Genomic DNA, 16,512 nt, shown 5'->3' on the forward strand with positions numbered 1-16,512 from the left:
GTATGGTTTAATATCTGTGTGGTTTAATATCTATATAGTTTAATATCTGTTTGGTTTAGTGTCTGTATGGTTTAAAATCTATGTAGTTTAATATATGTATAGTTTTATCTGTATCGTTTAATATCTACGTAGTTGATTATCTATATGGTTTAATATCTATGTGGTTTAATATCTGTATGATTTATTACATGTATTTTGTAATCCACAAAACATTAAAAACACCTGCTGTTGTACCACAATACACATTAAAATTCATTGAACACATTAAACTTCACATTCTACACAATGAAAAACACATTATTATACACAATAAATGAAATGCAAAACACAATCATAAAAAGTGATCCTATCCACCTATCCATCTGAATGACCGAGAGACACCAATTCCTTCAATTTTAAACTGTATTGTAGATTATTCCACAACACGGCGCAAGGAAAGCAAAGGCTGATCTACCTAACTCTCTGGACACTAAAGGCTGATCTACCTAACTCTCTAGACACTAAAGGCTGATCTACCTAAATCTCTAGACACTAAAGGCTGAGCTACCTAACTCTCTAGACACCAGAAACTAAAGGCTGATCTACCTAACTCTCTAGACACTAAAGGCTGATCTTCCTAACTCTCTAGACACTAAAGGAGTCTCCACCTAACTCTCTAGACACTAAAGGAGTCTCCACCTAACTCTCTAGACACTAAAGGAGTCTCCACCTAACTCTCTAGACACCAGAAACTAAAGGCTGATCTTCCTAACTCTCTAGACACTAAAGGTGTCTCCACCTAACTCTCTAGACACCAGAAACTAAAGGCTGATCTTCCTAACTCTCTAGACACTAAAGGAGTCTCCACCAAACTCTCTAGAAACTAAAGGAATCTTCACCTAACACTCTAGACACTAAAGGAGTCTCCACCAAACTCTCTAGAAACTAAAGGAGTCTCCACCTAACTCTCTAGACACTAAAGGAGTCTCCACCTAACTCTCTAGACACTAAAGGAATCTTCACCTAACTCTCTAGACACTAAAGGAATCTTCACCTAACTCTCTAGACACTAAAGGAGTCTCCACCTAACTCTCTAGACACTAAAGGAGTCTCCACCTAACTCTCTAGACACCAGAAACTAAAGGCTGATCTTCCTAACTCTCTAGACACTAAAGGCTGATCTACCTAACTCTCTAGACACTAAAGGAGTCTCCACCAAACTCTCTAGACACTAAAGGAGTCTCCACCTAACTCTCTAGACACTAAAGGAGTCTCCACCAAACTCTCTAGAAACTAAAGGAATCTTCACCTAACTCTCTAGACACTAAAGGAGTCTCCACCTAACTCTCTAGACACTAAAGGAGTCTCCACCAAACTCTCTAGACACTAAAGGAGTCTCCACCAAACTCTCTAGAAACTAAAGGAGTCTCCACCTAACTCTCTAGACACTAAAGGAGTCTCCACCTAACTCTCTAGACACTAAAGGAGTCTCCACCTAACTCTCTAGATACTAAAGGAGTCTCCATAGTTAACCAACCCTGTGAACGGGATTGATAACTTGATAACATTAATGTTAGGTCATTTGGAAGTTTGTGGGGCAGGGCTTTGTAAACAGAAAGAGCGTGATGATGTGATCTACATGACTTCAAAGGTCCAGTCCACCAATGATGAGTAGTAAAACTGTCTCCTGTGACAAAATGAAGGGCTTTATGAAAAACAGCTTCTAGGGGTTTAACATTAGAGGCATCTGCGCTTTGATAAATAGTATCACCATAATCAACAACAGGTAGACAGGTTGATAAATAGTATAACCATAATCAACAACAGGTAGACAGGTTGATAAATAGTATAACCATAACAACAGGTAGAAAGGTTGATAAATAGTATCACCATAACAACAACAGGTAGAAAGGTTGATAAATAGTATCACCATAACAACAGGTAGAAAGGTTGATAAATAGTATAACCATAACAACAGGTAGAAAGGTTGATAAATAGTATAACCATAACCATCACCATAAGGTCAGCAGGGGGGGTAATGGGACTGTAGTCTTGTCTCAGCCAGGTCAGCAGTCGGGGCAATTGTGTACATAATAGTATCATCTGTACACAACATGGCCTAAAAGTATGTGGACACCCCTTCATATTAGTGTATTTGGCTATTTCAGCCACACACGTTGCTGACAGGTGTGTAAAATTGAGCACACTGTCATGCAATCTCCATAGACAAACATTGGCAGTAGAATGGCCTTACTGAAGAGCTCGGTGACTTTCAACGTGGCACCGTCATAGGATGCCACCGTTCCATCAAGTCAGTTCATCAAATTTCTGCCCTGCTAGAGCTGCCCCGGTCAAGTATAAGTGCTGTTATTGTGAAGTGGTAACGTCTTGGAGCAACAACGGCTCAGCCACAAAGTGGTAGGCCACACAAGCTCAAAGAACGGGGCCGCCGAGTGCTGTAGCGCGTAAAAATCGCCTGTCCTCGGTTGCAACACTCCACAAAGCAAGTCCTGCTGGCTCTATCTTATCTTGATTATTGTCCAGTCAAATGGTCAAGTGCTGCAAAAAAATAACTAGTTAAACTGCAGCTGGCCCAGAACAGAGCGGCATGTTTTGCTCTTCATTATAATCAGAGGGCTGACATAAATACTATGCTGCCAGTCTCTCTTGGATAAGAGTTGAGGAGAGACTGACTGCATCACTTCTTCTTTTTATAAGAAACATGAATGTGATGAAAATCCCAAATTGCTTGCTTTGTCAACTTACACACAGCTCTGACACACACACTTACCCCACCAGACATGCCACCAGGGGTCTTTTCACAGTCCACAGGTCCAGAACAAATTCAAGGGAAACGTACGGTATTATAGAGAGCCATGAGTGCATGGAACTCCCTTCCATCTAATATACAGTATTATAGAGAGACATGAACTCCCTTCCATCTAATATACAGTATTATAGAGAGCCATGAACTCCCTTCCATCTAATATACAGTATTATAGAGAGCCATGAACTCCCTTCCATCTAATATACAGTATTATAGAGAGCCATGAACTCCCTTCCATCTAATATACAGTATTATAGAGAGACATGAACTCCCTTCCATCTAATATACAGTATTATAGAGAGCCATGAACTCCCTTCCATCTAATATACAGTATTATAGAGAGCCATGAACTCCCTTCCATCTAATATACAGTATTATAGAGAGACATGAACTCCCTTCCATCTAATATACAGTATTATAGAGAGACATGAACTCCCTTCCATCTAATATACAGTATTATACAGTCATGAACTCCCTTCCATCTAATATACAGTATTATAGAGAGACATGAACTCCCTTCCATCTAATATACAGTATTATACAGTCATGAACTCCCTTCCATCTAATATACAGTATTATAGAGAGACATGAACTCCCTTCCATCTAATATACAGTATTATAGAGAGCCATGAACTCCCTTCCATCTAATATACAGTATTATAGAGAGCCATGAACTCCCTTCCATCTAATATACAGTATTATAGAGAGACATGAACTCCCTTCCATCTAATATACAGTATTATACAGTCATGAACTCCCTTCCATCTAATATACAGAGCCATGAACTCCCTTCCATCTAATATACAGAGCCATGAACTCCCTTCCATCTTATATAGCGCAAGTGAAACCTGGTTTCAAAAAAACAAAAATGCCAAGGCAAAGGGTGGCTACTTTGAAGAATCTAAAATATTAAATATATTTTGATTTGTGTAACACTTCTTTGGTTATTACATGATTCCATATGTGTTATTTCATAGTTTTGATGTCTTCACTATTATTCCACAATGTAGAAAATAGTAAAAAATAAAGAAAAACCCTTGAATGAGTAGGTGTGTCCAAACTTTTGACTGGAACTGTACGTGGAACAGCTCAGTGTTTACATCATGTACCATAGTGATAGTTCTCTCTGTGTGTTTCAGTGTTTACATCATGTACCACAGTGATAGTTCTCTCTGTGTGTTTCAGTGTTTACATCATGTACCATAGTGATAGTTCTCTCTGTGTGTTTCAGTGTTTACATCATGTACCACAGTGATAGTTCTCTCTGTGTGTTTCAGTGTTTACATCATGTACCATAGTGATAGTTCTCTCTGTGTGTTTCAGTGTTTACATCATGTACCATAGTGATAGTTCTCTCTGTGTGTTTCAGTGTTTACATCATGTACCATAGTGATAGTTCTCTCTGTGTGTTTCAGTGTTTACATCATGTACCATAGTGATAGTTCTCTCTGTGTGTTACAGTGTTTACATCATGTACCATAGTGATCGTTCTCTCTGTGTGTTTCAGTGTTTACATCATGTACCATAGTGATAGTTCTCTCTGTGTGTTTCAGTGCTGTTGAGTACACTGGTATACTGTAGCCTCGGACAAGGTGGAGGTGAGTACATTGATCTATATTCATCACCTGTTCTATAATAGTAACATTTATCTATATTCATCACCTGTTCTATAATAGTAACATTTCTCTATATTCATCACCTGTTCTATAATAGTAACATTTATCTATATTCATCACCTGTTCTATAATAGTATCATTTATCTATATTCATCACCTGTTCTATAATAGTAACATTTATCTATATTCATCACCTGTTCTATAATAGTAACATTTATCTATATTCATCACCTGTTCTATAATAGTAACATTTCTCTATATTCATCACCTGTTCTATAATAGTAACATTTATCTATATTCATCACCTGTTCTATAATAGTAACATTTCTCTATATTCATCACCTGTTCTATAATAGTAACATTTATCTATATTCATCACCTGTTCTATAATAGTAACATTTATCTATATTCATCACCTGTTCTATAATAGTAACATTTATCTATATTCATCACCTGTTCTATAATAGTAACATTTCTCTATATTCATCACCTGTTCTATAATAGTAACATTTATCTATATTCATCACCTGTTCTATAATAGTAACATCTCTCTATATTCATCACCTGTTCTATAATAGTAACATTTATCTATATTCATCACCTGTTCTATAATAGTAACATTTATCTATATTCATCACCTGTTCTATAATAGTAACATTTATCTATATTCATCACCTGTTCTATAATAGTAACATTTATCTATATTCATCACCTGTTCTATAATAGTAACATTTCTGTATATTCATCACCTGTTCTATAATAGTATCATTTCTTCCTGGTCTCTTCATTGGTTCTTCATGTCTCCAGTCCTTATTCTCTTAGTAAATAAGGTTCCATAATGGATCTCCACCTGTTCTAGCTGCTCTCACCTGCAACACATCACAGGGTAGAAAGTGATACTCTGTGATGTGAGATACAGACTCATATAGCTACATAATGACTATAACTCCATACAGACTCATATAGCTACATAATGACTATAACTCCATACAGACTCATATAGCTACATAATGACTATAACTCCATACAGACTCATATAGCTACATAATGACTATAACTCCAACCCTGGGGTTAATAGCTCCAATCCAACCCTGGGGTTAATAGCTGCAATCCAACCCTGGGGTTAATAGCTGTAATCCAACCCTGGGGTTAATAGCTGCAATCCAACCCTGGGGTTAATAGCTGCAATCCAACCCTGGGGTTAATAGCTGCAATCCAACCCTGGGGTTAATAGCTGTAATCCAACCCTGGGGTTAATAGCTGCAATCCAACCCTGGGATTAATAGCTGCAATCCAACCCTGGGGTTAATAGCTGCAATCCAACCCTGGGATTAATAGCTGCAATCCAACCCTGGGGTGGGTTATCGTAAATCAGGTCTGCAGAACTACAATAGAGAGACTGTCACTTCTCTCCTCCCTCCCTCCCTCCCTCCCTCCCTCCCTCCCTCCCTCCCTCCCTCCCTCCCTCCCTCCCTCCCTCCCTCCCTCCCTCCCTCCCTCCCTCCCTCCCTCCCTCCCTCCCTCCCTCCCTCCCTCCATTCTGTCTCTCTCTCACTATTTATCTTTCTCCCGCTCTCTCCACTCTACCCTCCATCCCTCTCTCTATCTCTCTCTCTCCCACTCTCTCTCTCTCCACTCTCTCCACTCTCTCCACTCTCTCCTCTCTCCATCCAGTCTCTCTCTCTCTATTTATCTTTCTCCCACTCTCTCCACTCTACCCCCCCTCCTGTTTCTCTCTCTATTTCTCTCTCTTCCTCTCTCCATATCAATTCAATTCAATTCAAGGGGCTTTATTGTCATGGGAAACACATGTTAACATTGCCAAAGTAAGTGAGGTAGATAATATACAAAAGTGAAATAAACAATAAAAATGAACAGTAAAAACTCACAGAAGTTCCAAAAGAATAAAGACATTTCAAATGTCATATTATGTATATATACAGTGTTGTAACAATGTACAAATGGTTAAAGTACAAAAGGGAAATTAAAAAAGCATAAATATGGGTTATATTTACAATGGTGTTTGTTCTTCACTGGTTGCCCTTTTCTTGTGACAACAGGTCACAAATCTTGCTGCTGTGGTGGAACACTGTGGTATTTCACCCAGTAGATATGGGAGTTTATCAAAATTGGGTTTGTTTTCGAATTCTTTGTGGATCTGTGTAATCTGAGGGAAATATGTGTCTCTAATATGGTCGTACATATGGCATACATCTTTCTATCTCTCTCTATTTCTCTCGCTTTCTCTCTCTCTCTCTGCCCCTGTGTATGTTGACCTGTTTAAAGGTCTTACTCACGTTGGCTACGGAGAGCGACAACACACAGTCGTCCGGAACAGCTGATGCTCTCTTGCATTTGTGAATGTTGACCTGTCTGAAGGTATGATAACATGTAATCTACAAGGGCTCATGACATGGTGGGAGCTATGGATATTGTCATTTAGAGCGTTTATTTGCAGAAAATGACAACTGGTCAAAATAACAAAAAAGATGCAGTGTTGTCAGACCTCGAATAAAGCAAAGAAAATAAGTTCATATTAATTTTTAAACAACACAATACTAATGTTTTAACTTAGGAAGAGAGAACCCTGATTTCCCTCATCAGCTTTCATGCGTCTTGGCATACTCTCCACCAGTCTTCCAAATTGACGTTGAGTATGCTGGTCCTGGCGTTTAAATTCAAGCAGCTCGGCTTTGTTTGATGTCTTGTGACCGTCCATCTTCATCTTGATCACATTCCAGAGGTTTTCAATGGGGTTCAGGTCTGGAGATTGGGCTGGCCATGACAGGGTCTTGATCTGGTGGTCCTCCAGCTACAATGGGGTTCAGGTCTGGAGATTGGGCTGGCCATGACAGGGTCTTGATCTGGTGGTCCTCCATCCACACCTTGATTGACCTGGCTGTGTGGCATGGAGCATTGTCCTGCTGGAAAAAAACTATCCTCAGAGTTGGGGAACATTGTCACTATCAGGTATGAAAGACCCAGATGCAGACCACGTCGTAATAAACACTAGTTTAATGATCCAATAGGGGCAGGCAATACACAGGTCAAGACTGGGTAATCAGAGGTGGGGCAACGGTACCGGACGACGGGCAGGTTTCAGGGTCAGGGTATGCAGAGGTCGGTAATCCAGAGGGGGGCAAAGGTACAGGTCTGCAGGCAGAGTGGTCAGGCAGGCGGGCTCAGAGTCAGGACAGGCAAGGGTCAAAACCAGGAAGGCGAGAAAAAGAGAGACTGGGAAAAGGAGCTGAAACACAAAATGGTGGTTGACTTGACAAACAAGACGAACTGGCAACAGACAAACAGAGAACACGTATAAATACACAGGGGATAATGGGGAAGATGGGCGGGGAGGGGGTGGAAACAATCACAAAGACAGGTGAAACAGATCAGGGTGTGACAGTCAGAGCAGAAGGAAGCACGTTTTCTTCCAGAACAACCTTGTACGTGGCTTGATTCATGCATCCTTCACGAAGACAAATCTGCCCGATTCCAGCCTTGCTGAAACACCCCCCTGACCACCACCGATCCTCCACCAAATTTCACAGTGTGCGACCTGGAGAGGCCTACAAGCCACAATGTGTGCATTGATATGTAGGTTACGTGTGCCTTTAAAAAAAAAAAATATTGAGCCCATATACTAACCCTACCTACCCCTACACTAACCTACCTCTACACTAACCCTACCTACCCTACACTAACCCTACCTACCCCTACACTAACCTACCTCTACACTAACCCTACCTACCCCTACACTAACCTACCTCTACACTAACCCTACCTACCCCTACACTAACCTACCTCTACACTAACCCTACCTACCCCTACACTAACCTACCTCTACACTAACCCTACCTACCCCTACACTAACCTACCTCTACACTAACCCTACCTACCCCTACACTAACCTACCTCTACACTAACCCTACCTACCCCTACACTAACCTACCTCTACACTAACCCTACCTACCCCTACACTAACCTACCTCTACACTAACCCTACCTACCCCTACACTAACCTACCTCTACACTAACCCTACCTACCCCTACACTAACCTACCTCTACACTAACCCTACCTACCCCTACACTAACCTACCTCTACACTAACCCTACCTACCTTACACTAACCCTACCTACCCCTACACTAACCCTACCTACCCTACACTAACCCTGCCTACCCTACACTAACCCTACCTACCCTACACTAACCCTACCTACCCCTACACTAACCCTATCTACCCTACACTAACCCTACCTACCCTACACTAACCCTACTAACCCTACCTAATCTACACTAACCCTACCTACCCCTACACTAACCCTACCTACCCCTACACTAACCCTACCTATCCTACACTAACCCTACCTACCCCTACACTAACCCTAACTACCCTACACTAACCCTACCTAATCTACACTATCCCTACCTACCCTACACTAACCCTACCTAATCTACACTAACCCTACCTACACTAATATATATAGAATAGCCAGGTTAAACAGCTAGAGAATAGCCTCTCTCTGCTGTGTTTCAGCATCTCTGTTAGAATATAAAGCCTTGTCTCCAGATCTCAGGATAGTGTCCTACCCTCATCACCAGGTTAAACAGCTAGAGAATAGACTCTCTCTGCTCTGTTTCAGCATCTCTGTTAGAATATAAAGCCTTGTCTCAGGATACTATCCTACCCTCATCACCAGGTTAAACAGCTAGAGAATAGCCTCTCTCTGCTGTGTTTCAGTATCTCTGTTCCAATACAGGCTCTACTGCTCTTGAGGGCCTTATTTAATAATTTACTTTAGACAATGCAACTCTCTCACTCTCTTTCTCTCTCTATCCCTCTGTCTGTCTTTCTCTCTCTCTGTCTCTCTGTCTCTTTCTCAGATCTCTCTCTTCCAGCCTCTCTGAGTGTCAGTCCTGACAGATCTCAGTTCTTTGAATATGAGTCTGTCTCTCTGAGCTGTGAGGTTCAGGGGAACTCTGCTAGATGGAGAGTGGTGAGGAACACAGAGAGAGGAATCCTTTCAGATTGTAATACTGACTGGGGAAAACCACAAGGGTCTTCATGCATCGTGTCACTAATACCATCAGACAGTGGAGTGTACTGGTGTGAGTCTGGGTCTGGAGAACACAGCAATGCTGTCAACATCACAGTACCTGGTATGTCCACAAACACCATCTACTAACATTATAGTGTTTAGTGGTTCATCTGGTTTCAGAGAGCTGATGTTATGTTTATATATGATGTTTATATATTATATACAGCTGGAGCTGTGATCCTGGAGAGACCTGTTTATATATGATGTTTATATATTATATACAGCTGGAGCTGTGATCCTGGAGAGACCTGTTTATATATGATGTTTATATATTATATACAGCTGGAGCTGTGATCCTGGAGAGACCTGTTTATATATTATATACAGCTGGTGCTATGATCCTGGAGAGACCTGTTTAAATATGATGTTTATATATTATATACAGCTGGAGCTGTGATCCTGGAGAGACCTGTTTATATATGATGTTTATATATTATATACAGCTGGTGCTGTGATCCTGGAGAGACCTGTTTATATATGATGTTTATATATTATATACAGCTGGAGCTGTGATCCTGGAGAGACCTGTTTATATATTATATACAGCTGGTGCTATGATCCTGGAGAGACCTGTTTAAATATGATGTTTATATATTATATACAGCTGGAGCTGTGATCCTGGAGAGACCTGTTTATATATGATGTTTATATATTATATACAGCTGGTGCTGTGATCCTGGAGAGACCTGTTTATATATGATGTTTATATATTATATACAGCTGGAGCTGTGATCCTGGAGAGACCTGTTTATATATGATGTTTATATATTATATACAGCTGGAGCTGTGATCCTGGAGAGACCTGTTTATATATGATGTTTATATATTATATACAGCTGGAGCTGTGATCCTGGAGAGACCTGTTTATATATGATGTTTATATATTATATACAGCTGGAGCTGTGATCCTGGAGAGACCTGTTTATATATGATGTTTATATATTATATACAGCTGCTGCTGTGATCCTGGAGAGACCTGTTTTATATATGATGTTTATATATTATATACAGCTGGTGCTGTGATCCTGGAGAGACCTGTTTATATATGATGTTTATATATTATATACAGCTGGAGCTGTGATCCTGGAGAGACCTGTTTATATATGATGTTTATATATTATATACAGCTGGAGCTGTGATCCTGGAGAGCCCTGCCCTTCCTGTGACTGAGGGAGATTCTGTGACTCTGCGCTGCAGATATCAGGGAACTCCCTCTGACCTCACAGCTAATTTCTACAAAGATGGATCCCTCATCAGGACTGAGACTACAGGAGAGATGACCATCCCTGCAGTATCCAAGTCAGATGAAGGACTCTACAAGTGTACCAACTCTGAAGGAGAATCACCAGACAGCTGGATGACAGTGACATGTGAGGAGAGAGGTACCTTATTTATATAAGATACAACATTTAACCCTTTTCCATTTCAATATAGTATGATACACTACACGACCACAAGCATGAGAACAAATCAGACAGAAGAAAAAAGCATGGAAAGATCGTACCTCATCAACTTACCTTGAACTCTTCAATTTCATCTTCCTAGAACAGTGAAGCGTGGAGGGCAAGGAGTGGATGGAGAGAGAAAGAGAGACAAGTTCAGACAGGATTGACCACCAAGATGAGCCAGTTTACCAGAGGCCGACCGAGAGAAAGAGAGAAGAGGGAAAGAGAGACACATTGATAAGAACACCAGACCCAGAAGTGAGGCTACACTGGTGACATGGCAACATGAAAATTCTAATGAACACTGTGTGGTTTCTCCAGAACACTGTGTGGTTTCTCCAGAACACTGTGTGGTTTCTCCAGAACACTGTGTGGTTTCTCCAGAACACTGTGTGGTTTCTCCAGAACACTGTGTGGTTTCTCCAGAACACTGTGTGGTTTCTCCAGAACACTGTGTGGTTTCTCCTGAACACTGTGTGGTTTCTCCAGAACACTGTGTGGTTTCTCCAGAACACTGTGTGGTTTCTCCTGAACACTGTGTGGTTTCTCCTGAACACTGTGTGGTTTCTCCAGAACACTGTGTGGTTTCTCCTGAACACTGTGTGGTTTCTCCAGAACACTGTGTGGTTTCTCCAGAACACTGTGTGGTTTCTCCTGAACACTGTGTGGTTTCTCCTGAACACTGTGTGGTTTCTCCAGAACACTGTGTGGTTTCTCCAGAACACTGTGTGGTTTCTCCAGAACACTGTGTGGTTTCTCCAGAACACTGTGTGGTTTCTCCAGAACACTGTGTGGTTTCTCCAGAACACTGTGTGGTTTCTCCAGAACACTGTGTGGTTTCTCCAGAACACTGTGTGGTTTCTCCTGAACACTGTGTGGTTTCTCCTGAACACTGTGTGGTTTCTCCAGAACACTGTGTGGTTTCTCCAGAACACTGTGTGGTTTCTCCAGAACACTGTGTGGTTTCTCCAGAACACTGTGTGGTTTCTCCTGAACACTGTGTGGTTTCTCCTGAACACTGTGTGGTTTCTCCAGAACACTGTGTGGTTTCTCCAGAACACTGTGTGGTTTCTCCAGAACACTGTGTGGTTTCTCCTGAACACTGTGTGGTTTCTCCAGAACACTGTGTGGTTTCTCCAGAACACTGTGTGGTTTCTCCAGAACACTGTGTGGTTTCTCCAGAACACTGTGTGGTTTCTCCAGAACACTGTGTGGTTTCTCCTGAACACTGTGTGGTTTCTCCTGAACACTGTGTGGTTTCTCCAGAACACTGTGTGGTTTCTCCTGAACACTGTGTGGTTTCTCCTGAACACTGTGTGGTTTCTCCAGAACACTGTGTGGTTTCTCCTGAACACTGTGTGGTTTCTCCTGAACACTGTGTGGTTTCTCCAGAACACTGTGTGGTTTCTCCTGAACACTGTGTGGTTTCACATGACCACTGTGTGGTTTCTCCAGAACACTGTGTGGTTTCTCCTGAACACTGTGTGGTTTCTCCAGAACACTGTGTGGTTTCTCCAGAACACTGTGTGGTTTCTCCAGAACACTGTGTGGTTTCTCCAGAACACTGTGTGGTTTCTCCAGAACACTGTGTGGTTTCTCCTGAACACTGTGTGGTTTCTCCTGAACACTGTGTGGTTTCTCCAGAACACTGTGTGGTTTCTCCAGAACACTGTGTGGTTTCTCCTGAACACTGTGTGGTTTCTCCTGAACACTGTGTGGTTTCTCCTGAACACTGTGTGGTTTCTCCAGAACACTGTGTGGTTTCTCCAGAACACTGTGTGGTTTCTCCAGAACACTGTGTGGTTTCTCCAGAACACTGTGTGGTTTCTCCTGAACACTGTGTGGTTTCTCCAGAACACTGTGTGGTTTCTCCAGAACACTGTGTGGTTTCTCCAGAACACTGTGTGGTTTCTCCAGAACACTGTGTGGTTTCTCCAGAACACTGTGTGGTTTCTCCAGAACACTGTGTGGTTTCTCCTGAACACTGTGTGGTTTCTCCAGAACACTGTGTGGTTTCTCCAGAACACTGTGTGGTTTCTCCAGAACACTGTGTGGTTTCTCCAGAACACTGTGTGGTTTCTCCAGAACACTGTGTGGTTTCTCCAGAACACTGTGTGGTTTCTCCAGAACACTGTGTGGTTTCTCCTGAACACTGTGTGGTTTCTCCTGAACACTGTGTGGTTTCTCCAGAACACTGTGTGGTTTCTCCAGAACACTGTGTGGTTTCTCCAGAACACTGTGTGGTTTCTCCTGAACACTGTGTGGTTTCTCCTGAACACTGTGTGGTTTCACATGACCACTGTGTGGTTTCTCCAGAACACTGTGTGGTTTCTCCTGAACACTGTGTGGTTTCTCCAGAACACTGTGTGGTTTCTCCAGAACACTGTGTGGTTTCTCCTGAACACTGTGTGGTTTCTCCAGAACACTGTGTGGTTTCTCCTGAACACTGTGTGGTTTCACATGACCACTGTGTGGTTTCTCCTGAACATTGGGGGGTTTCTCAAAAAAGAAGAAGCTGGTAATATCAACAATCTACCTGTGGACAACCATGGACAATCTACAGTGATGTGATTGGTCCTGAAGGGAATGATGGTAGTATTCTACAGGATGTGATTGGTCCTGAAGGGGATGGTGGTAGTATTCTACAGTGATGTGATTGGTCCTGAAGGGGATGGTGGTAGTATTCTACAGTGATGTGATTGGTCCTGAAGGGGATGGTGGTAGTATTCTACAGGATGTGATTGGTCCTGAAGGGGATGGTGGTAGTATTCTACAGTGATGTGATTGGTCCTGAAGGGGATGGTGGTAGTATTCTACAGTGATGTGATTGGTCCTGAAGGGGATGATGGTAGTATTCTACAGGATGTGATTGGTCCTGAAGGGGATGGTGGTAGTATTCTACAGTGATGTGATTGGTCCTGAAGGGCATGGTGGTAGTATTCTACAGGATGTGATTGGTCCTGAAGGGGATGGTGGTAGTATTCTACAGGATGTGATTGGTCCTGAAGGGGATGGTGGTAGTATTCTACAGTGATGTGATTGGTCCTGAAGGGGATGGTGATAGTATTCTATAGTGATGTGATTGGTCCTGAAGGGGATGATGGTAGTATTCTACAGGATGTGATTGGTCCTGAAGGGGATGGTGGTAGTATTCTACAGTGATGTGATTGGTCCTGAAGGGGATGGTGGTAGTATTCTACAGGATGTGATTGGTCCTGAAGGGGATGGTGGTAGTATTCTACAGGATGTGATTGGTCCTGAAGGGGATGGTGGTAGTATGCTACAGTGATGTGATTGGTCCTGAAGGGGATGGTGGTAGTATTCTACAGGATGTGATTGGTCCTGAAGGGAATGGTGGTAGTATGCTACAGTGATGTGATTGGTCCTGAAGGGGATGGTGGTAGTATTCTACAGGATGTGATTGGTCCTGAAGGGGATGGTGGTAGTATGCTACAGTGATGTGATTGGTCCTGAAGGGGATGGTGGTAGTATGCTACAGTGATGTGATTGGTCCTGAAGGGGATGGTGGTAGTATTCTACAGTGATGTGATTGGTCCTGAAGGGGATGGTGGTAGTATTCTACAGGATGTGATTGGTCCTGAAGGGGATGGTGGTAGTATGCTACAGTGATGTGATTGGTCCTGAAGGGGATGGTGGTAGTATTCTACAGGATGTGATTGGTCCTGAAGGGGATGGTGGTAGTATTCTACAGTGATGTGATTGGTCCTGAAGGGGATGGTGGTAGTATTCTACAGGATGTGATTGGTCCTGAAGGGAATGGTGGTAGTATTCTACAGTGATGTGATTGGTCCTGAAGGGGATGGTGGTAGTATTCTACAGGATGTGATTGGTCCTGAAGGGGATGGTGGTAGTATTCTACAGTGATGTGATTGGTCCTGAAGGGGATGGTGGTAGTATTCTACAGTGATGTGATTGGTCCTGAAGGGGATGGTGGTAGTATTCTACAGGATGTGATTGGTCCTGAAGGGGATGGTGGTAGTATTCTGGGTTTTCCGTGTTTCTCCTGATGTTTCCTGGTTCTGAACATGATTGCTGGGCCATGTTGACAGAGGACATACGACCCACGTGGGTCATCCGCAGCTTCTCAAAGTTCACCATCTACTTCATAGTTGTTCCCTGGGGAAAGACAAGAGAGGCTGTTAGTTAGAACAGATTGATTAACTTCTCAGGGCTACGTTAGTAGACCCACCCACGGTTCACACTATTCAACAACCAGTGAAATATCAATGACAGATTTCAAAAAAGCTTCACGGGGAAAGCACACTTTGCAATAATCTGAGTACGGCGCTCAGAAAAATACATCAGGCAATACAGATACCCGCCATTTTGGAGTCATCTAAAATCATAAATAACATTATAAATATTCACTTACCTTTGATGATCTTCATCAGAAGGCACTTCCAGGAATCCCAGGTCCACAACAAATGTTGTTTTGTTCGATAAAGTCCATAATTTATGTCTAAATACCTCCTTGTTGTTTGTGCGTTCAGTAAGCTACTCCAAATGTAGGAAGTGCGCCAAAAATTTCACGATGAAAAGTCAAAAAAGTTATATTTACCTTCGTAGAAACATGTCAAACGTTGTATAGCATCAATCTTTAGGGCCTTTTTAACATAAATATTAAATAATCGTAACGGCTGTCTGTGGAAAGAGTAGACAGCGGAGTTAGTGTTCATCTTGAGTTTTAATAAACGTAAGAACACTATACAACAAAACAAGAAAACCAACAACCAAACAGTCCTGTCGGGTTCAAAACACTAAACAGAAACAATCCCCCACAAAACCCAAAGGAAAAACAGGCTCCTTATGTGTGACTCCCAATCAGCAACAACGAACTACAGCTGTGCCTGATTGGGAGCCACACACGGCCCAAAACAAAGAAATACAAAAACATAGAAAAATGAACATAGAACGCCCACCCAATGTAACACCCTGGCCTAACCAAAATAAAGAACAAAAAACCCTCTCTATGGCCAGGGCGTTACAATAATATTCCAACAGGATGATTCCAATGTCTTGAAAAACGTTATGGAACACAGCTACCTCATCATGTGAATGCGCGCCACTAAACTCATGTCATTTTCTGAGTCACCAACTTCCCGGCCTTCTTGCTTGCTCTCTGTTCACTGCAAAAGCCTGAAACAAGGTTCATCTAGTGGAAGCCTTAGGAAGTGCAAAAGTGAACCCTAAGTCACTGTGTGTTAGATAGGCAATGACTTGACTACAAGCATCAGATTTCCCACTTCCTGGTTGGATTTTTCTCAGGTTTTGGCCTGCCATATGAGTTCTGTTATACTCACAGACATCATTCAAACAGTTTCAGAAAGTTCAGAGTGTTCTCTATCCAAATCTACTAATAATATGCAAATATTTTACTCTGGGCCCGAGTATTAGGCAGTTTACTCTGGGCACGCTTTTCATCCGAAAATGAAAATACTGCCCCCTATACCTTATAAAGTTAAGATATACTGTATTTGTATTGTCTAATATTTTGGTCTTTGGTGAAGAAATTATTTATGTTTATAT

The 16,512-nt window shown here is 42.0% G+C and overlaps 1 protein-coding gene across 2 annotated transcripts in view; it reads left to right on the forward strand.

Moving 5' to 3' along the window:
* LOC123732559 (low affinity immunoglobulin gamma Fc region receptor III) overlaps window positions 1–16,512 on the forward strand; it is a 37,181-nt gene that overhangs the window by 1,858 nt on the left and 18,811 nt on the right. For both annotated transcript variants that reach the window (XM_045711825.1, XM_045711826.1), the window contains exons 2-4: window positions 4,360–4,404; window positions 9,306–9,581; window positions 10,648–10,890. In XM_045711825.1, coding sequence (XP_045567781.1) covers window positions 4,360–4,404; window positions 9,306–9,581; window positions 10,648–10,890 — 564 coding nt within the window. The remainder of the gene's footprint in view (window positions 1–4,359; window positions 4,405–9,305; window positions 9,582–10,647; window positions 10,891–16,512) is intronic.

This window comes from Salmo salar, unplaced genomic scaffold, assembly GCF_905237065.1.
Source record: "Salmo salar unplaced genomic scaffold, Ssal_v3.1, whole genome shotgun sequence".
Lineage (NCBI taxonomy): Eukaryota > Metazoa > Chordata > Actinopteri > Salmoniformes > Salmonidae > Salmo > Salmo salar.